Genomic DNA, 21090 nt, shown 5'->3' on the forward strand with positions numbered 1-21090 from the left:
TTTTACTTTCAGTGGCCCACTTTTACTTTCTGAATGTGTGTTTTTTAAATTTGCCAGGTAGTCTTTTAACGAGAATTATAAAAGAATAAAACCTTTTTTTTTCAAACTGCCTTTTTAAAACATGATTTGCTTTTGATTATAAATACTGTGTAAGACGATGCCTTCTTCTGCAAAACCAATAAATACAAGAACAAATTTTATTTTATTTTTTAAAAGATTTTATTTATTTTGGTTGGGGGGAGCAGCAGGCAGAGGGAGAAGCAGGCTCCCCGCTGGGCAAGGAGCCCGATACACGGCTGGATCACGATGGAGGACTGGATCCTGATGCAGGGCTGGATCCCGACGCAGGACTGGATCCCAATGCAGGACTGGATCTCGATGCATGACTCAATCCCAGGATGCTGGGATCGCAACTGGAGCTAAATGCTTAACCTACTGAGCCACCCAGGCACCCCAAGAACAAATTTTAAACATGTGATTTGTCCAAGATATTTGGGGGGGGGGGACACATTTTTTCTGGTATTTAAAAAAAAATCAGTATTACTTAACCTTCCAAATAATAAATTCAAAGGTATGAGTCAACTGGAGAAAAAGAGAGAGAAACATACAAATAGAGACCATCGTATAGCTGCTTTAAATAGCTTCTGATAATTCTGCTGTTACCTTTCCTTTCTGGAACTTTCCTTTCTCAAAAGAGTTGAATGTAAAATACTTATTTTTTCTTTTTTTCGTATTTGTTCTTTTTTTCATTTATTCATTTTTTCTTTTTTTGTTGTTTTTTTTCTTTTATTTCTGGTGCAAAATGGTGGTTTTATTAAAACACGGGGACAGGACCCGTGGGAAGAAAGAGCTGCTGCCTAAAATATTTGTAATAAACTGATTAATGGGGGAAAAGGAAATATGTATCGAATACCTATGTATAAGGTTTATCATAAACAACTATGCATATCAGAAAGGCACTAACTTTAAAAAGGCACCCCAAAAAGGCGAGGAAAAACCTGAATTACAGAAAAGAAAATCAAATTTAATGAAAAACTGGAATTAATAAGAATTAGCAAATACATACACCCACAAAATATACACACATAGCAGCACTGTATGTTGACCCACAAAGGGAAAAAAAAACAGTGGTTCGAGAGCACTCAACATGGCTTATTGGTTAAAGGAAAAAAATACCCTCCCCCCACTCCCCATACACACTAGCTCTGGGGCACACACACAGAACAAAAACCCAGTATGTATTTTTGAACAGTACACTCAATCTGCAACACAAATTCATAATTTTTTTTAACAATGCTCCCTTTCTTAATACAAGAGATGCCCATGCTGGGTGTGTGTGTGTGTGTGTGTGTGTGTGTGTGTGTGTGTGCAATATATAATATTTAATTATATACCTTATATAATTTACTGTTGACTTATTTTTAAATATATTCGTGTAACTACATGCAGCTATTTCCTGTATTGAACAGCCTTTCCTTTTATTTACCTCGTGTGTCTAGACCTCTCAAAATTTCAGGCTGATGGGCTAACGTGGGTGCCTTGTTCTCCGTGAACTTGAGCACGAGGGTTTTCGGCCGCGGCGGGAAAGCCGCGGGCCTGCCGTTTTAACACATGGAGATCGTCACGTTGATGCCCAGGTTGCCGTTTTCTGCAAAGAGCTGCGCCATGCGGGCGTCGAAGACGAGGCAGTCACTGTTCCTGATGGCCGTGGCGATTCCCTCGTGAATGGAGCGCGGGGTCGCCTCCCAGGTCAGCCGGCGCCGGTGGCCGTTCAGCTCCAGCCGGTAGGCGAAGTTCTCGGCCTGCTTGTGCGTTCCGATCAGCTGGACGATGGCGAAGAACTGGTGCCCGTTGTACTTCTCCTGTTTCTCCAGGACGAGCATGAAGTGGACGCCGAAGCAGGACTGCGTCATCACCCAGTCCACGGCGCCGGGGAGGTTAATGTCGGTCGCCAGGAACACGATGTCTTCGCCCTGCAGCGTGGTGATGGACTCGTGCTGGTGCATCAGGTGCGGCATCACGGCCTCCAGCGAGCCTTGCCATTTGCAGAGCGCGCCGGGGCACGGGCACACGTACGGGCGGAACTCGCACATCTCTTCGTGCTCGGCCTTCTCGGTGTGGCGCAGGGCGAGCGCGCAGCCGGTGGCCGCGTACTTGCACGGGAACAGCACGGAGTTGGCCACCTTCTCCATGGCCAGGTTGCGAATGGACGCCAGCGGCCCGCGGCACGTCGGGCAGCAGCTGAGCTTCGGGCGGCAGGTGCTGCACACGAGGTGGCCGCTGTGGCACTGAAGAATGGGGGGCAGCACATAGTCGAAGCACACCGGACACTCGAAAAGGCTCGCCAAGTCGCTGTTGGGCACGGTCGTGCCGGCCAGGGAGGGCAGCCTCTGGGGCGGGTTACACGTCGCCGCTCCGGGAGGTAAGGCCGCCGGGCACTGGCGCTTCATTTCTGGAGGCCGACGCTGCGCCTCACACCCCGGCTCGAGGCTCACACGCGCCGCGCCGTCGCCGCCGCCTCTTCTCCGTGCCGGCCCCGGCCCCGGCCCCGGCCCCGGCCCCGGCACGAGCGCCGACACCGACACCGACACCGACACCGACGGGACACGCCGGGCCGCCGCCGCCGCTCGAAAACGTGCCTCTCGAAGGTCGCCTGGGACGCTCGAGGGCGCGCCTTTTAACGGTCGCCTCAGACGCTCGAGAGCGCGCCTTTCAACGGTCGCCTTAAAAGCTCAAGAACGCGCCGTTCAACGGTCGCCTTGGAAGCTCGAGAACGCGCCATTCACCGGTCGCCTTGGAAGCTCGAGAGCGCGCCGTTCACCGGTCGCCTTGGAAGCTCGAGAGCGCGCCGTTCACCGGTCGCCTTGGAAGCTCGAGAGCGCGCCGTTCACCGGTCGCCTTGGAAGCTCGAGAGCGCGCCGTTCACCGGTCGCCTTGGAAGCTCGAGAGCGCGCCGTTCACCGGTCGCCTTGGAAGCTCGAGAGCGCGCCGTTCAACGGTCGCCTTGGAAGCTCGAGAGCGCGCCGTTCAACGGTCGCCTTGGAAGCTCGAGAGCGCGCCGTTCAACGGTCGCCTTGGAAGCTCGAGAGCGCGCCGTTCAACGGTCGCCTTGGAAGCTCGAGAACGCGCCGTTCAACCGTCGCGTTGGCAGCTCAAGAGCGCGCCTTTCAAGGGTCACTTCAGACTCGGGAGTGCGCACCACAATGGCCGCCCCCTACGCTCGAGAGCGCGCTCCTCGCGCGTTCTGGCCACACCCTACAGCAGCAGCCTTGAGAAGGTAGGTCTCTAAGCGCCAGCAGCCCGAAGGGGGCGGGGCCCTGAATGTGTTTTGTGATCCTAAATTCTATGTAGCCTTCCTACCCGGTGGTAAGGATACCAGTGCTTCAAGCTCTAAATTCTCCTAGGCTATCTCTCGTTCCTGTTCACAAATCCAATTTTCTTTTTTAAAAAAATATCTAGTTATTTAGGTAATCTCTACACCCAACGTTGGGCTTGAACTCAAAACCCCAAGATCGAGAGTAGCATGCTCCACAGCCTGAGCCAGCCTGGCAAGCACAAAGCCAGTTTTCTGAGGACATTAATGCACCGTAAGGACCGTTTAAAATAATTGATAGGAGGAGGGGCCCCTGGCTGGCTCAGTCTGAAGGGCATGCCCCTCTTTGTAAAAATTCTTTTTTTAAGATTTTATTTATTCTGCTGAGCTCCCCGCTCAGCAGAGAGCCTGATGCGGGTCTCCGTCACAGGACTCCGGGACCATGACCCCAGCCCAGTGCAGAGGCTTAACCCACTGAGCCACCCAGGCGCCCCGGACATGCCCCTCTTAACCTTGGGGTGAGTTTGATCCCACGTTGGGGGTAGAGATTACTTAAATAAAACTTTTAAAAATAAAATAATTGATAGGAGGGTATGAACATCCTAAGGACTATTTTTAACTCAAAAGGGAGATCTCTCAATGCAAATGATTCTCAAAAGGGTATATTTGTAACGTCAGATTTAAGAAATAAAAATACAAAAGATGCTCAGTTAAATTTGAATTTCAGGTAAACAGTGAACAGCTTCTCTTTGTAGTAAGAGTATGTCTCCTGCATTATTTGGGATATACTTATACTAAAATCCATTCATTGTTTATCTGAGATTCAAATTTAACTGGGTATTCTATATTTTATCTGGCAACCCTACATACTTGGAGAGCTGTGTTTGAAACTTCCTGGAATTCTGATTTGGTCATTTTTATAACCATAGCCCTAACCAGGTCCCACCATGGGATTATTTTCTTTCATTTTCTCAAAAATCATTATTTATTGCTACTATAGTTCAGGACTCAGATAGAGAGACCACTGTGATGAGTCGGAGTGGACAGTGAAGTTACTGAATGGAAAGTCCAGGTTCAAGTGTGTGCAGTTGCCTTGCACCTATAAACAGTGTGGCTTTACTAAAATTTCTAGGGAAGGCAGTCAGTGGCTGGAGCTAAGTAGAGCAGGACCAGGACCAGGGGTAGATTTGGAAATGGAGAGTGACAGCTGTGTGTGGCCATGTAGACAAGGCAGGGAAACTTTGTTAAGGCAGGATTTGTGCTATATTCCATTTTGCATTGCCACATAGCTTACACAGTTCTTGCATGTAGTAACTGTTCAAATATTTGGCATTAAATGACCTCATCCAAGGGGCTATCTTCTGATTTTTTTTTTTCCTTCTGCGTAATCCACTAGGAGATGAAATACTTGGCTAATTTATTTCCTAGCTGGCTCCTGCACATATGCGCTTCTCTTATTTAAGTTTGTGAATGGCCCCGTGGGGTTCAGCAAAAGAAGCAGTATGAGCAAGAGTGGATTGTTCAGCCGGGTGGTCAGCCAAGCTAGGCAGAGGACTCCTTTTAGCATTAGTGCTGAATGTGAGGGTGTGTTTGTGCTTGTAAAGAGACAGAGTGTGAGCCCCATGTGAAAGCTAGATCGCTGTGTCGGCAGTTTACAATATAAAACTTACGTTAGGACCTTCGAAGTACAGATTAATTACAAAATGAGCCAAAGTCAGTTCTGAAGGTGAGAAATGACCCAGTGTTCGAGACAAGTTTGTGTAGCAGGTTGTTGAGCGTTTGCTCTGGCTTGAGCAGAGAGGTGCGTAAATACCACCGAAAGATGATTCTACTTGGCAACATTCTTGGTTTTCCTCCAACTGCACTTTCTGGTGACTCTGATTTTCAGCGTCCTGGCATGTTGCCAGCCACCTCCAGGGGTGTTAAGAAATATCCAAAACAAAATTAAAATAAATTCCCTTTCATTTAAAATGCAATTATATATATATAACACTTAGGAGCAGTGGGATTGGGTGTTAGAAAACCAAACCAAGCAATGGAGTAGCAATTACAACGTTGGAAAGAAAAAACAAAACAGAACCACAAAACATGCTAACACCTTGCTGATGGATTGGACCTTGCTTGGGGAAGAGCTAGAAACGGGGAATAGAACTACCCTCTCCCTTTAGCTTTAATCAAACTCTTGGGAATTCATCACTCTTCTTGTTTGAAATGCCATCTGCAGAATGGCTTGCCCTGGTGTTATCTGATTTTGATTATTTGCTTGTGATTCAGTCATTCCTTCTTCGTTTGTGCGCTCTGTGCTGAACAGTAGGCTGAATAACACAAAGGATGGGTTCGAGTGGGTTCTTTGGACATGCCCGTATTGCCATTCCACCTGCAAACACTGTCCTCCCTCTACTGGAAGCTGGGCAGAGGACGTAGCATCAGAGCGTCCAATTCGGAGAGCTCATCCAACGGTGACCATGGAGAGCCCAAATGTGCTCGGTGCTACACATCCCTTTGGGGAAGATAAGGATGGTAATGGCTTTGAGAATGAAATAATATGTTCTGACTTGAAGGACAAATTAGGGTAAAGCAAGGAGAAAAGACAGGATGAAATGTTCTCTCCTTTTACAGACTAAATTTAATTGTGGTTAATAGCAGCTGACTTTCCCCGTGACTTTGCCGTGGGAAGAGAGGCCTTCCACCAAAATAGGGGCCACGGTTACTGAAGATTTTAGGTGGTCTGGTTTTTGATTGACAATCAGATAACTAAACTTTTTCTTTTATTTAAAGAAAAATTTTTATTTGAGCAATAAGGTTTCCTTTATATAAACTATTAGTTGATGCTAATACAATATGGATTTTAAAATGAAATCATGGGTGTGTACTTGTGACCGTAAAGATGAGCACACAAATCAGAAGCTGTGCAACAGGGGCGGCTGGGTGGCTCAGTCCGTTAAGTGTGTGACTCTTCATTTCCACCCGGGTCATGATCTCGGGCTTGGGACAGCAAGCCCTGCATCAGGCTCCACGCTCATCGTGGAGTCTACCTGAGGTTCTCTGTCTCCCTCTGCCCCTCCCCGTTCTCTACAATAAATAAATAAAATCTTAAAAAGAAAAAAAAAAGCTATACAATATTGGGCGCCGGGGTGGCTCAGTGGGTTAAGTGACTGCCCTTGGCTCAGGTCATTGATCCCAGGGTCCTGGGATCGAGGCCCTGCTCAGCGGGGAGTCTGCTTCTCCCTCTCCCTCTCCTCCTCCTGCTCTGGCTCTCTCTCTGTCTAATAAATACATAAAATATTAAAAAAGTAAAATCTTAAAAAAAAAAACTATACAACATTAACAGTAAATCCAAATATAAGCAAAGATAATCCTCTGAATTCTGTGTTTCATCAAGCATCAAACCCCACCAGTTTTATAGTCCTTCAAAGTACATAATGCTGCATCCACATACTCTGCATGTAATTGGATCTCTGGATTTAATTTCATTTCTCATGTGACATTCTCCACACTTACATCATTGACCGTTGCTTCGGGGGTTGACCATCCTTCCATGGTCCGTTGTTAGTCTCTCCAAATCCCAACCAGCTAATCCCCTACCCACGTGTCCTGGAGAGACTTCTCACTCTGGGCTTCTAAACAGATTCTGACTCTCGCCCTCTAAGACATTTTTTTTTTTAAAGATAAAAATTCATGCTTTTTCTGTACCAGAGAAAAGGGAAAAAATTTTGGCATGCATAACTAATGAGGTAATTAGTACTATTAAGCTGCTTTAGAAGACTAAACCATCAGTAATTATGAGAGTAAGTATAAATTAAAGGACAGTGTTTAGGTTTCAGTGTAGGATATTATATCCAGTATTGTACTTTTTACCCAGTATTGTATTTTTGTAGAGCCATTACTGAACACGTATATTTGAAAGTCAGAGTACAGGCATAGAAGGCCCATGGCTTTTTATCAGAAATAGACAAACAAGAAGAAAAACTATGGCACTAAGAGTAGATGTGTGCATATTTTTAAAAAATTATTTTATTTAAATAACTCAGTAAGGATATTTTCAAATGTGGTTCAAGCGTGAAGAATGATACAACACACAGCCATGTCCCCAGAACTCATGTATGTGTACTTTTCTAATCCTACTATGAAAGCGATAGAGCGAAATTTAAAAACAAATCAGTAGAAATGAAAGGAGAGTTCATTCAAAAGTAATTTTTGCATCTGAAAATTAGACACCAAATGAAACCCTCCACAGATATATCTTCTATATTTTTCTATAAAAAATTACAATGAAAAAATTATTTCACTGGAATTATTTTATATATATATATATATATAATTTACATATCATATATAATAATTCATGTATTATTTGAAATGATTTCATTGGAAAAGTGCTTTAAATTTAAATCGTGAATCCTAGGGTACCTGGGAAGCATGAGACTCTTGATCTTGGTTGTAGGTTCGAGCCCCACACCGAGTGTAGAGACTAATTAAAAATAAAACCTTAAAAAAACATGAATCGTAACCAAAATATATAATTTATATTTTTTAAAGATTTATTGTTATTTTAGAGAGAGAGAGAGAGAGAGAGAGAGAGAGAGCTATGTGAGCATGTGCAGGGGGAGGGGCAGAGGGAGAGAATCTCAAGTGGACTTCCCACTGAGTGTGGAGCCCTGACACGGGGCTGGATCTCATGACCCTGAAATCATGACCTGAGCCAAAATCAGACCCAAACCTAAACCGAGTCGGACATTTAACTGAGCCACCCAGGCGTCCCAGAGCAAGTCGCTTTTAAGAAATGAAAAAAAGGAAAAGAAAGGAAAAGGAGCATTTCCAGTCATCTTCTTGGGCACTTTATGAAGATTTTTTTTTTTTTCATGAAACACATTTGAGACACTGCCCTTGTCTTGCCGATGTGTTTTTCCATAAATGGAATGTTTGACCAAATGAAATCCACATTTTTGAGGAGCTTTTGGTTCTCACTGACTGGTACTGCTGCAGCCTGAAATAACTCCCAAATTACACATGTGCCAATCTGATCAGAAAGAATGCTTGACAGCAAGCTTAGATATATACACCAGAAATCTGAACTCTGAATGCCTTGTCCTGGTCATGGCTTAGGAACTAACTCCATGCGTTCCTCTAAGTCTGGAGTTCCTAGCTTATTGCGGTGTTAACGGATATTTATTTCTCTTGGATGTTAGAACATGAATTCATCTATATCATTTGATTTCAGTTGGGGATGATTTTGCCCCCACTTGGCCATTCCTGGAGACCTTTTGGGTTGTCACAGTTGGCACAAGGGTATTGCCCCTGGCATCTAGGAAACAAAGGCCAGGGGATCCTACCTCGTATCCTGCAGTGCACAGGGCAGCCTCCACAACAAGGAATTACCTGTCCCCAAATGTGAACGGTGCCGAGGCTGAGAGATCTCTAACTACACAAAAGAGCAGGGTTTAAATTTATTTCCTAAAACGAATATATATGTGGACGTTCCTTAGGCAGAGTTTTTCTTCTAATAATAATGCACTGTGTTTGATAGAACAAAAATATTTTTAGAATTTTGTCTTTACATCTAAGAACTACGGTTTTACACCGTTTTTCCAGGGTATACATCAAAGTTTTCTAACCTATGTTCTGTTTTTCCTATGTGCTTTGCACCTGTGTCAAAAAATAGATGATCGCGGTGTGTTCAGACATGCTCCATTCATCCTGGTCATAAATGAAATGGCTGCCAGAAAAGGATCATTTCTTGCCGTATTTGATTTTGGCCATTAGTCTTGCTCTGTTCTAGGAGTGTTCTTAACATTTGAACAAGTATCTTCCGTATTTTTGGGGAGGGAAGTTTACAAAGACGTTGCCTATTAAATTCTATTTCATTTCTTGGTGTCAATGTATTTTATGTACTTTTTATATTATGAATTTCATACTTGATAAATTCCAAAAAAGAGGCTACATTTAGATACTAACCTTGAGGATTTCTGGAAAATTTTCCGTATTTTCTGCTACCGCTTTCTCCTTGATGTTTTTTTACTTAACCCTGATCTAGTTCTCAACAGTCCTCTTGGTTTTTGTTTGTTTGCTTGATTCTAAATAGAATCTTTCAACTATTTTGTAACTTGTTCATTTGAGTGAGAATCCAAATAAGGTCTACCGCTATAAGTTATTGATAGGCCTCTAAAGTTTATTTTAATCTATAGGTTTCCCCATCTCTCTTATTTTCTTATGATGTGTTTTTTTTTTTTTTAAGAAGCTGGGTCATTTGTCCTGTAGAATTTCTACTCATTCTGGAGTTTGCTGATTCAATTCCACGGCAGGGCCTAACAAGTTTCTTTGTTCTTTGTGTTTCCTGTGAATTGATAGTTGACTCGAGACATCATTTACTCTTAAAGTTAAAATCGAGACGGAAAAACCATTCTCCTCGTGTGTGTGTGTGTGAGTGTGTGTGTGAGTGTGTGTGAGTGTGTGTGTGAGTGTGTGTGTGTGTGTGTGTGTGTTTTAAGGATTTTAGTTCTTTATATGACAGAGAGACACAGCGAGAGCTCCCCGTGGAGCTGCAAGTCCCATGCGGGGCTCGATCCCAGGACCCGAGCCTGAGGCAGTTGCTTAACGACTGAGCCACGTAGGCACCCCAAGACAACTACTTTCTTAATATAGTCTTTTAGGTTACCACTGGGGATCAGTGCAACAGGACTTGATAGACTGTAGCGGGGGCAGGGGCCTGTTTTTGTAAATCAAGTTTTATTGGCCCATAGCCACAGGCACGCTGCGGAACACCGCCTGTGGTTGCTCTTGCACAGTAACAGCAGATTCCAGCAGCTGCCACAGGGATAGATACAGTATCCCACAAGCTAATACTGTTTACTATGTAGCCTTAAAAAAAATAAAAATAAAAAAGCTTTCCAACCCTAGTAGGAAAGGTTACGCCTTTTAATTTTTTAAGTAGGCTCTATTGCCCAATGTGGGGTTCAAACTCATGACCTTGGATTCAGGAGTTGCTGTGTTCCATTGACTGAGCCAGCCAGGCCCCCTCAAGTTTAGGCCTTTTATTTTATTTTTTAATTTAATTTAATTTTTTATTTTATTATTTTTTAAAAATTTTATCTATTTGACAGAGAGAGAGACCGAGAGAGGGAACACAAGCAAGGGGAGTGGGAGAGGGAGAAGCAGGCTCCCTGCTGAACAGGGAGCCCCATGCGGGACTCGATCCCGGGGCCCTGGGATCATGACCTGAGCCGAAGGCAGACGCTTAATGATGACTGAGCCACTCAGGCGTCCCTGTTTTATTTTTAAAAGATTTCATTTATTTATTCTTGAGAGAGAGGTAGAGTCCGGGCAGGAGGAGGGGCAGAGATGAAGAGGGAGAATCTCGCGCCGACTCCAGACTGAATGCAAAGCCCTTGTGGTGGGGCTTCATCCCAGAAGCCTGAGATCATAACCTGAGCTGAGATTAAGGGTCGGACCCTTAACTGACTGAGCCACCCAGGTGCCCCATGGTTAGGCTTTAAAAGAAAAAAAAAAGTGATCTGTAGTCTGCTATAAACTGTGGATAAAGGTTTTCTAAAAAAGGTTAACTGTCCTTTATTATGTGTCACAATATATAATTTAAAAGTATGATCATTATTCGGCTGTGATATATTTGTACTTTATCATCCTAAAGTTACCTTCATATCTCTTTACCTCTCAAATAGAAAAAGTATATGTATTTAAAAAAATCAATATAATAAAGTCATTCACATTTCCAAAAACGAATTCCTCTTAGGAAAACTGTGCTCTCAGATAACATAGTCTATAGCCTTCAGCCTGACTATAAATAATTTTATTAATTAATCTTTTCTGTCCACTTTTACTGTCCTTAAATACTCCCTTTAACATGAGCCAGGCAGTTATAGACTATAAAATGAGGAATGCTAGAGGACCTAATTTCAGTGTCTTTTCTGAGTAGTTTTTCGATGTTGGAATAATAATGCTTTTAGGAACAGGATTTTCCAAATTGCATAAAATGGTCTCTTTTGTGGTTCTCTCTGCAAAAAAGAAACTGACATATTATTGTATGTCATTATAACTGAATTCTGTGGCATCTGTATATCACGTTAGGTCAGAATTGACACCATCGCCAAGAAGGCACTTCTCTGTTTAGAGATGTACCACCTCTGTTGTTAGGAATCTGTCATTTCGAAATCGGTCGCTGGTAGGATTTGTCTCACAAACACCTGGGGGAGGTGTCCTTCCAGATTATCCTCGCCACATGTTAAAAAGGGGAAGGAGAAGAAGCAGGAGACAGACAAAGAAAGCAACTGCCTGCTTAAAAATTGTAAACAGGCTTTATATTCAGGAAAATCTGGATGTTGAAGTTTCTCACAAGGACCCGGGTGGGGATATGTGTGTTTCTCCAAGGAAAGCCTTTATTCCGTTCTGAAACAGCTTGTGTGGTATCTGTTCTTTTCTCGATGGTCAAGATTCTGCAATTACTTACGTATCAGTCACGGTACTCCAAGAGGCTCCGAGACCTCCCACAAGAAAACCCATTTCTTACCTCCTGCCACTGTGCGATAGCGGGAGTGTGGGGTTGGCAGAGAAACGTCTCCACACCTGATCGTTTCAGTCTAGCAGGGCCAAGCACAGTTTCTACATTTTTCTGATGTTTAAGTGGTTTAAAAATAACAAAGGAGGGATGGCTGGGTGGCTCAGTTGGTTAAGCGGCTGCCTTCAGCTCAGGTCATGATCCCAGCATCCTGGGATCGAGTCCCACATCGGGCTCCTTGCTCGGCAGGGAGCCTGCTTCTCCCTCTGCCTCTGCCTGCCACTCTGTCTGCCTGTGCTCGCTCTCTCCCCCTCTCTCTCTGACAAATAAAAAAAATAAGATAACAAAGAGTAATACCTTGTGATACGTGACATTTTTTTTTTAAGATTTTATTTATTTATTTGAGACAGTGAGAGCATGAATAAGCAGCGGGAGAGGCAGAGGGAGAGGGAGAAGCAGGCTCCCCGCTGAGCAGGGAGCCCGATGCGGGACTGGATCCCTAGAACCTGGGATCATGACCAGAGCCAAAGGCAGATGCTTAATGACGGAGTCACTCAGGTGTCCTGTGACACATGAAAATCATACACAACTCAAGTTTCTGTGTCCATCATTCATGGTTTGATTGGGACATAGCCAGACTCATTTGTTTACTTAGGGTCCATGGCTGCTTCCTATGAAGGCAGGTTGTGTTTTTATGACCGAGAGCATGTAGCCTTCGAAGTCTAAATATGTTCGTGCTCGCTTCGGCAGCACAGATACGAAGTCTAAATATGTTCTATCTGCTCTTGATAGAAGAGTTTGGCAACTCCTGGTCTAAGGGCTTGATCATCTTCTGGGGTCTCATAGTATCCCCACTGGAGAGAGAAGAGAGGGAGCCTGGCGGAGCTTGCTAGAGGTTTCTGGGCAAGGTAGCCCGTGGCTCTGCCTACGCAAGTGGCCTCCACACAAATGTAGCCCCAGTCCCTGCAAGGGAGGCTGGAGCATGAGGTCTAGCAAAGGGCCATGGAAGAGAGAACACAGATGGTACTGGACAAAACTGTCAATGTCTGCCATTTTATATGACTCTGACTTCACCTGATTGGAAGTTTTTACAAAGGCTTGCGCTCTTTCCTTTCCCCTCTGCACGCTGTCATTATTTCAGCTCATCACACTTTACTTCCTCAACGTCCATCGTCGCAGAATAAAAGACAATCTGTTTTTTTGGTTTCTGGATTTTTTTTTTTCGTTTTTCTTCTTCTTCCTTTTTTTTTTCTTTCTTTCTTTTTTAAGATCAACGTGAGCAATGTGTTGAAAACAGCAGGGGTGTCCAATAATTGAGTTGGGTTTGACAGGCTCATTTGTGTATTTACTGAACTAGTCATGCAATAGGTGTTTGAAATATCAATCAAAGCCATGTTTGATTTTTCTGGATCTTGTTGTCTTTCTTTTTGGTCTGATTACACCTGCTGATGTTTGTGAATTATTGTCAAATGGGCACCTTCCCAAAGGGTAATGTTTCATTGGAGTATAAATATCATGTGAGAGTAGAAGGTCCTATAAATTCAAAGACTATGATCAGCCAGATTTTTCTTTTAAGACAGAAGAAAGAGACAACACAAATACAGCAATCAGAGTTTTATATTTCTAAAGGGAGAACTTTCATAATAAAACCCGAGAGGATACTTAATTTTGGGGAGTTCTTGGGAATTTTCTGACATCAGAAATAACTTGTAAAAAGCCAGCAGCAAGAGAAATTAGAATGATGTATCAGTTACATCAGACGTGGTATATAGACTGGAGTTTTATAAAGTTCTGGAGATTTTTCTGTTTGGGCTTCAGACTGGAACGGGCCTGTCTCAGACCTTGTCCAGGTAGGTCACTTTTGTGCAGTCAGCATTGGGTCTAGAAGAGTTCTTGGAGGGCTTTGGGAAAATCACAGTTGCATGGAGGGTGGGAGGTGGAGGTATGTGTGGATTAGCAAGTCACTATTGCCTGGCTGCAGACCTTTGGGCATGTCCATTACTTTATTTATTTATTTTTTTATTTGACAGACAGATCACAAGTGGCCAGAGAGGCAGGCAGAGACAGACAGAGGGGGAAGCAGGCTCCCCGCTGAGCAGAGAGCCTGATGCGGGGCTCGATCCCAGAACCCTGAGATCATGACCCAAGCCGAAGTCAGAAGCTTTAACCCACTGAGCCACCCAGGCGCCTCCTGTCCATTACTTTTTGACGTCTTGTGTGTTTTGCATGTCGAGCCCATCTCAGTTTGGGCCAACCACCACATCTTAAGTGTTCCGTTGCCACGTGTGGCTGGTGGCTCGAGTACTAGACCGTTCCAGAGGGCCCACTCTGGTTCTCCTCTAGGCACTCCTCTTTCCATGCTTCAGGGAATGTGCAAGTCCAAGGGCACATGTCTTCCTCAGCCCATTCCCTCCTGCCTCCTACACCAGGCACCAGCAAACGGTGGCCTCTGGCCCATGGCCTATGTTTGTAAATGAAAGTTTTCTGGGGAGCACAGCCACAGTCATTCGTTTAGATATTATCTATGACTGTTTGCACTCAGTAGCTGTGGCAGAGAGAGTGTGGCCCGGAATGCCTAAAGTACTGGCTCAAAAAACAGGCCTTTTACAGGACACAGTGACCAGCTTCTGCTTTAGACTGGTGTTTTGGGTATCTGGGACCTTGGAATTCCTTAGAATTCCTTGCCCCACTCCTGAGCCTGCTTCCAGGATCCGAAGGGTAGGGCCCCACCAAGGAATAGTCAGATGTGGCTGATGGCAGACGACAAGGACGGAGGTGATGCATGTGGGCTCAGGTGTGAGCCTGAGCATGAGTGGGGAGAGGTGAGGGCATCCGGCCCCTGTGAGTGCAGTGTCCTTGACACCGTGTTGTGGGTGGGACTCTGAGAAGTCTGCAAGTTACAAAAAGGGGAAATGTGCCTCTTATTACATGTTGTTATCAAAGGACATTTGTCACTTTCGGAGGATAAAACACGGACTTGACTTAACAGATTAGTAGCTCGGTTTGGAACTTCTATATCCATAGATGTGTGGTGTGTGGGGTTCTAGTTCTGTTCTTCGCCCAGCCTGGTGAACGTGGAGGATGAGCCTGCCCCGAAGAGGGCTAGAGGCACTCGCGTACTTTGGGAGGTGGTTCCTGACTCACGCACCCTTTAATCTGACCCTGCCTGCCTTTTAATGGAACCGTGCCCTGAGATGATAAAGCAGGGACAACAGTGGGGCGGGATTCTTCCCTCACTCAAGAACTGTGTCTGTGACCAGCCCTGAGGTTCGTGAAGCCCATTAATTTCTTGTCAAGGGGGAAGAGATTCCAAGGGCTGAGAAGTACCAGTAGGTCTTTGGTTAACTGCCAGGATTCACTATGTCTTCACCCCAAGCAGTAGTGATTGAGACGGCCCACTCAGTCTCTCTTTCCAACCCTGTGTCCTTGCTCACACACCGATCTTTTCTTTCCCCGGCTTCTCGGCTCCATCGGGTAGAGTGTGTCCAGGTACAGTCACTGTGGGGGGGTTGCTGCTGAACCGCCTGGACAGAAGTGAAGTCCCAGTACCTTCTGATACTGTTCTTTGCCCCTTGGGCTTTGCAAACAGATGTTTTGACAGCTCACGATTGCTGCTTGTGATTCATTTCCTTGGAATTACTGAACCCTGGACCCCACGGGGGTACTGAAAAGAAGGCTTCCCAGTCTGATTGCTGCTCTGCTAAAAGAGAAGTCTCATTCACATTGCATCAAAATGAGGTGACCCGTCCTCCTCTTTCTAAAAGCTGACTCTGCACTCGCTTGACTGAAATGAAGAGTTTCAGTCCCCCACCATCTTTGCATCTGTAGAGGTTACATTTCTCTGCCTCGTAGCAGACAAAACGCTAAGGTGGTCGAAAGAGACTTGTAGGATTATTCAGCTGCTAGCATCATTTCTTCACCAATGGTCCAGGGTACGGTCACCTGCTACAGAGCCACTGTGACGTCCAAGGTGAGCCCGTTATTTTCCCCAGGCTTTTCAGTGTCTGCTTCCTTAAATTGAAAGGAGACTGGCTCTGAGGTCATTTTTAAGGATATATTTTTCACATTCTCTGATAATGCTGCTAAACCACTTAGAGTCACTGGAAAAAACCCACATTTTTCTTTGCATGATTCTTACGATTTCTGTTCTTTTTTTCCTACTGATAAGAAGTAGTGCAGACAAAAGGAGATGCATATTGTATGAGATTTCTGAGTCAGTTTAGCATTTTTTTTTTTCTGAGCACATTTTAGTATAATCTTTCTCAGACACCTTAAAATTAAGGTCTCACTTTCCCTTAATGTGATGGTCAGCAGGGCACCAGTATGTCTGCCAACAGACGGGGTTCTTATAATTTTAAAAGGAGGAGATGAAAAATTGAGAAACCCGATTTCTATCACCCTAAGTCTGTGATTTCAAACTAGAAGTGTTGGCGACTCGTAAGTCTAGGAGAAAAGTTTTTGGTTGGAAGGACCAGCAGCCGGTGCCAACTGGACTCCCGAGGGGATTAGCAGAGGAGGTGAAATTTGGTTTTTCCTGCCTCCCTCTTTCTTTCCCACTTCCTTGTCTCTAGAGCAGGGATTTCCAACCTCAGCACTGGTGACGTTCGGGGCAGCTTTGCTTGTGGTCGTGGTGGCTCTCTGGTGTATGGTAGGCTGGTTAGTAGCTTCCCTGGTTTCTACCTACTAGATGTCAGTGGGATCCTCTCCCGGTTAATGATAACCAAAAATGTCTCCAGACCTTGTTAGATGTTCCCTGGGGAAGTGGAGCAGAATCCTTCCTGGTTGAGAACTTCTCTAACGGCTTCCAGTCACCCAGGTACTCCATGCTACCTTCTGGAGTTCCGAACTGGCAACCCATCTCCCAGTGACCCCTCTGGAACGCGCATGCTCCAAACTCTTGTTCTTTCCCCACTAAGCCATGACCCACACGGAAAAGGGTGTGATTGGTCACCTGTTTTAAGTGGTTCACCCTATTCCATGAATGTGTCATGGGCTGAACTCAGACCAACATACTGCATTTTATTTATTTATTTTTTAAAGATTTTATTTCTTTATTTGACAGAGAGAGAGAGAGAGAGAGAGAGAGAAATCAAGTAGGGAGAGTGGGAGAGAGAGAAGCAGGCTCCCTGCTGAGCAGGGAGTCCAATGCGGGACTCCATCCCAGAACTCTGGGATCATGACCTGAGCTGAAGGCAGAGGCTTAACTGACTGAGCCACCAGGGTGCCCCTACTGCATTTTTTAAAAGATGTATTTATTTATGAGCGAGAGAGCAAGTGGGGGGAAGGGCAGAGGGAGAGAATCTCCAGTAGACAATGCCCCCCACCCCACACCAGCCTGGAGCCCACCCTGGGACTGGAGATCACCCAGGAGATCATGACCTGATCTGTACTTACCAGCTGGAGGCTCAACTGACTGAACCCCGCAGGCACCCCTCAACATACTGCATTTTAGAAGAGGAGCTTGTTAAATGTCTGATCAGTAAAAAAAAAAAAAAAAAAAAAGAAAAAAGAAAAATAAGAGGCCATTTATAGCATTACTATTCATCACTTAGGCTTTTTTTGAGACTTAAAGGAATTTTCTCCAATAGGTAAGGTTATGGAGGAGGAAATGGAGACATCAGAAAGATTATGTAACTTGAACAAGATCACACAGAAATGCCATTGTGGTCTCTTGGATTGTAGCCTGGTGTTCAAGGTATTGCGGAATGTCAAGACAGTCCTAGTTGCTCCCAACTGCCCCATGTGATCGCTAATACTTTTCCTTCTCTACCTGCCACCTGGCACAGAAAGACATCGTCCTTTGTGCATGTAGTGTTCTGCGTAAGTCACAAAAACAGTGAAATTCTAAGAAACTGAGCTTGGTGTCAGTTTCAGCTTTATCGCCGTTCGGTGGTGGTAATACAAGTATAATCATTCCAGCTGTGCTGACACTCAGTAATTTTCATTATAGGCAGCTCTTTGCAGTTTCAAGCTTCACATACTGCAAAAACCCCCCAAACAAGCTCTTCGTACTCCTGTTACGGGAGATCGTGACATACTCACCGTCAGATATGCTCTTGCCATAGCGCTTTCCATAAGAGCTACCGTGACATTGGTCCTCGCAGAGTCCAGCTGACTAACCTGGTAACTGATTTCTTGGTTTGTGGAAATGCGAATGGATTCTGTTACATATTGGCTGCCTTCCAAAATCTGGGAGAAGTTGTTAAGGGTCATATCTATTCTGTTGAACAGCTATGAAATTACTATGAAAAATTTACTCTTTTTGTAATTGTGCTGTAGCAAAATCGGGAACAGTTAATAGGAGGAAGGATGACCCCAAAAAAGATGAGCTCCTGTTTCCTGAGGCCATTGCTGGGCCTTGGTGCCTGGAGCAGTAGCTGGATGGAGAGGTGAGGGAGGAGAGACTGCTCCCCACTTAATGATGCTTGTTGGGGCCCGAAGCCCCACCGCAACACACATTCACTGACTGTTTTCTCTGTTTGGTGGACCTCCGGGACAAGTGGGATACATTAGAAAGTGTCTGCTTAATAACTGGAAGGGTATTGAGAGAGAAAGAGCATTTGGGCAGTTTTTAGAGATTTATGTCCTAATCACTCCCGCGAAAACTTTCCTAAATTATCAGAAGACAAAAAAGGGTATTGCTGAGCTATTTAATGGTGGTTAAAATGGATATGTTAGGGGTGCCTGGGTGGCTCAGTAGTTAAGCCTCTGCTTTCAGCTCAGGTCATGATCCCAGGGTCCTGGGATTGAACCCCGCATCGGGCTCCCTGTTCAGCGGGAAGCCCGCTTCCCCTCTCCCACTCCGCACTACTTGCCTTCCCTTTCTCGCTGTCTCTCCCTGTCAAATAAATAAATAAAATCTTTAAAAAAATGGATATGTTAATTTTAGGACACAAAACCCCCACACCAGTCAAGTTGCATTTTGCAGTTCTGTGTGTAATGAATATCGATCTGCTGATCCCCTTGTGAAATCAGTCTGCTCATTTTGTAGGACAGAGTTTTGAAAATAATTTTTATTGGGCAGAGTACCCATGTTTAAGCTATTTTGTTTTGGTCTTATTTATTGTTATATATATGAATTCCATCTTTCTGCTCAAAATTTTAAATATAGTAGGTATGAAAGGCGTAAGAGAATTTTTTTTTTTTTTTTTTTTTTTTTTTGGTGTGCTAACGGTCCCTTGTGATGATATTCGGGAACGGAGGTTTGCTTAGTGACTTAATTTTCAAGAACACACTGTGATACCAACTGGAAGCTGTTTGTCCATGGAGCAAATTTTAATTGGGCATTTACCCATGTCCTCTGCCATCCCTAAATGAGGTTCGAGAGTTGTTTTTCTTAACATTTTCATTTGGCAGTGATTATTTTCACAGCAAAATAGACTAATGTGATCACCAGACGTATCTCAACTTCTAAGGAGTAGGTTATAACATCTTAGGAATTCTTAAGGCACTTTTCTTGAGAATACCATATGTGAGTACTTCACTATAAAATCAGATTTCCAGGTTTGACCAGATGTTTCTTTGGCAGGATTCACTGCTGATGCACGCTGGAAAGGGAATAATATCCTTGGGGAGGTTGTGGGGCATATTATAGAATTAATTTCATAGTAGAAAGCATACTAATGGCACACCTGGGTAGCTCTTTCGGTTAAGCGTCTGCCTTCAGCTCAGGTCATGATCTCAGGGTCCTGGGATCGAGCCTTGCATCGGGCTCCCTGCTCAGTGGTGAACCTGTTTCTCCCTCTCCCACTCCCCCTGCTTGCTCTTTCTGCCAAATAAATAAAATATTTTTAAAAAGAAGAAAGCATAATATAGAAATCTCTTAAGTAGATAGTTTCTGTATAAGTCCAACTGAGTACCCTAGAGAAAGAAAATTAAGATTTCACTAAAGTATAGTGAAAATTAAAATTCCCCGAAATTAATTTAGTGTCCTTATGCTGTCAAAGTTTTACTTCGGCATAGAACTGCTATTAAAAAGAAAGATCAGTGGGCGCCTGGGTGGCTCAGTGGGTTAAGCTGTTGCCTTCGGCTCAGGTCATGATCTCAGGGTCCTGGGATCGAGTCCCGCATCCGGGCTCTCTGCTCAGCAGGGAGCCTGCTTCCTCCTCTCTCTCTCTCTCTCTGCCTGCCTCTCTGCCTACTTGTGATCTCTCTCTGTCAAATAAATAAATAAAATCTTTAAAAAAAAAAAAAAGAGAGAGATCAGTACTAAAAAAACACAAATACAAACTTTTGCTCACCAGTTTTTCATGCAAATGGTCCTAACTGCCAGTTCATCCACAGGCCAAAGTATCTTTTTGCCTTAATTAAGAAAAAAAAGTCTCGGGGCACCTGGGTGGCTCCGTCGGTTAAGCATCTGACTCTTGACCTCAGCTCAGATCTTTATCTCAGGGGCATGAGTTAAGGCTCCACGTTGGGAGTGGAGACTACTTAAAAAAGAAAACAAAGCATTAAGAAAAAAACAAGTAGGAGGGTGATGAAGCAGCGCCCCTCGTGTCAGCGTTGTGGAACTGCAGAGGGAGAATCCAGAAAGTATATGGTGCACCTAGTTCATGCTTCAGGTCAGAAATCTCCCCCCTTAGACCCGTGTTGGCCACTTGACCTTCACCCTTCTGTTCTCTTGCTCCTGGAGACTCCAGCTAGACTCCAGGCTGACCCTCCCACTGTCTTCTGCTGGACACCAAAGTACCAAAACTACACAAAAAACGACAAAAAAAACACAAAGCACCAAACTACAGTTTTGCTGTTCCCATTTAAAACGGGCCTCACTGTGAGTGAAGATCTGCCATGAAAAGAATAACAATCCCAAACATTACTAACGGCATTTAAGATGGGGCAAAATTGCCTGATGTTCCGAAATGCCCTTTAATGAGTCACAGTCTCGGTCAGTTCCCTTGAAGACCTAGGAGACCCAACCGGTAACGGAACTAGGAGCAGGTGGCATCCACGGGGAAGCTGGGAAAACGGTCCGTGGTTCCCCGTGGTTGCAGGTAGGACAGACAATGTCAGGGTCAGCCTGGTCCCTTCACAGACCGTTCACTGTGTGTGCGCCCTCCTTTAACCCTTTCTTGCATTCCCCCATCTCCTTCTCTCTTTCCTTTCATTTTTCCCTTAAAAAAAAAAAAAGATTTATTTATTTATCAGAGAGAGAGAGAGAGAGCACAGGTGGGGAGTGGCAGGCAGAGGCAGAAGCAGACACCCCGGGGAGCAGGGAGCCTGACATGGCACTGGATCCCAGGACCCCGGGATCATGACCTGAGCCGAAGGC

At 44.6% G+C, this 21090-nt stretch overlaps 2 protein-coding genes across 3 annotated transcripts in view; one reads left to right on the forward strand and one right to left on the reverse strand.

Moving 5' to 3' along the window:
* Positions 1 to 21090, forward strand: part of FRMPD4 (FERM and PDZ domain containing 4) — a 539182-nt gene that overhangs the window by 89492 nt on the left and 428600 nt on the right. The gene's annotated exons all lie outside the window — the stretch shown is intronic.
* Positions 1373 to 2569, reverse strand: LOC101685217 (E3 ubiquitin-protein ligase SIAH1A-like). Its single transcript, XM_004758836.3, has one exon. The coding sequence runs from the start codon at positions 2448 to 2450 to the stop codon at positions 1605 to 1607; it is 846 nt and encodes a 281-aa protein (XP_004758893.1). The 5' UTR covers positions 2451 to 2569; the 3' UTR covers positions 1373 to 1604.

The sequence above is a fragment of the Mustela putorius genome, unplaced genomic scaffold (assembly GCF_011764305.1).
Source record: "Mustela putorius furo isolate JIRA1106 unplaced genomic scaffold, ASM1176430v1.1 tig00003836_pilon_pilon_pilon, whole genome shotgun sequence".
NCBI lineage: Eukaryota > Metazoa > Chordata > Mammalia > Carnivora > Mustelidae > Mustela > Mustela putorius.

Excerpts from the sequence above, each read along its gene's own strand:
- LOC101685217 (XM_004758836.3), bottom strand. The coding sequence starts at position 2,450 with ATGAAGCGCCAGTGCCCGGCGGCCTTACCTCCCGGAGCGGCGACGTGT.